This window comes from Saprolegnia parasitica (genome assembly GCF_000151545.1).
Source record: "Saprolegnia parasitica CBS 223.65 unplaced genomic scaffold supercont2.15, whole genome shotgun sequence".
Classification (NCBI taxonomy): Eukaryota; Oomycota; class Saprolegniomycetes; order Saprolegniales; family Saprolegniaceae; genus Saprolegnia; species Saprolegnia parasitica.
In genome coordinates this window covers 1-610 of record NW_012156409.1, presented here as the reverse complement: position 1 = coordinate 610, position 610 = coordinate 1, and the positions used below count along the sequence as shown (strand labels likewise).

Sequence of the window (610 nt, the reverse complement as noted above, 5' to 3'; positions counted from 1 at the left end):
GTCTGACGTTTGTTTGGGCGCCTAAGAGAAGCTGCTCCACGCTCTTCTTTCCTCTTTTAAGATCGCAACGTAAAGTGGCGTTCGTTCTTCCTATCCAACACATCAATCGCGCGATCCCCAATGAGTCAACACGTACTATTCGCCTGGGTTGACGTCTGCACCAGCGCCGAGGAGGAGTTGTCCGACGGCTTCGTGCCCGTTTTCAGTCGCAACTTAAAGTGACGTTCGCTCAAAGCTATCCAATTCCCCAATAGCACGATCACGATGCGTCGAGACGTACTTCCATGCCCTTGTTGACATCTGCACCAGCGCCAAGAAGGAGTTGCACGACCGTCTCGTGCCCATTCTGGGCCGCAATGTGCAGTGGGGTCGTTCCATACTATCCAATACATCAATAGTACGATCACGATGAGTCGAGACGTACGTAGTCGCCTTGGTTGGCGTTGGCTTGAGCGCCGAGGAGGAATCCCACCACGGCCTCGTGCCCGTTTTCGGATGCAATGTAGAGTGGCGTCCATCCATGCTATTCAATACCTCAATCGCACGATCACGATGCGTCGAGACAGTACATAGTCGCCTTGGTTGACGTTTGCTTGGGCGCCGAGGAGGA

General features: G+C 53.8%; 1 protein-coding gene across 1 annotated transcript; it reads right to left on the bottom strand.

Annotated features, from left to right (window-relative positions):
* Positions 1-259: 259 nt before the first annotated feature.
* SPRG_05111 (hypothetical protein) lies at positions 260-523 on the bottom strand (the record flags this gene model as incomplete). The annotated part of the gene is made up of 2 exons (XM_012343719.1): positions 260-379; positions 425-523. Coding segments are annotated over 2 exons (219 nt in total), but the record flags the coding sequence as incomplete, so codon positions are not given.
* Between the last annotated feature and the right edge of the window lie 87 nt (positions 524-610).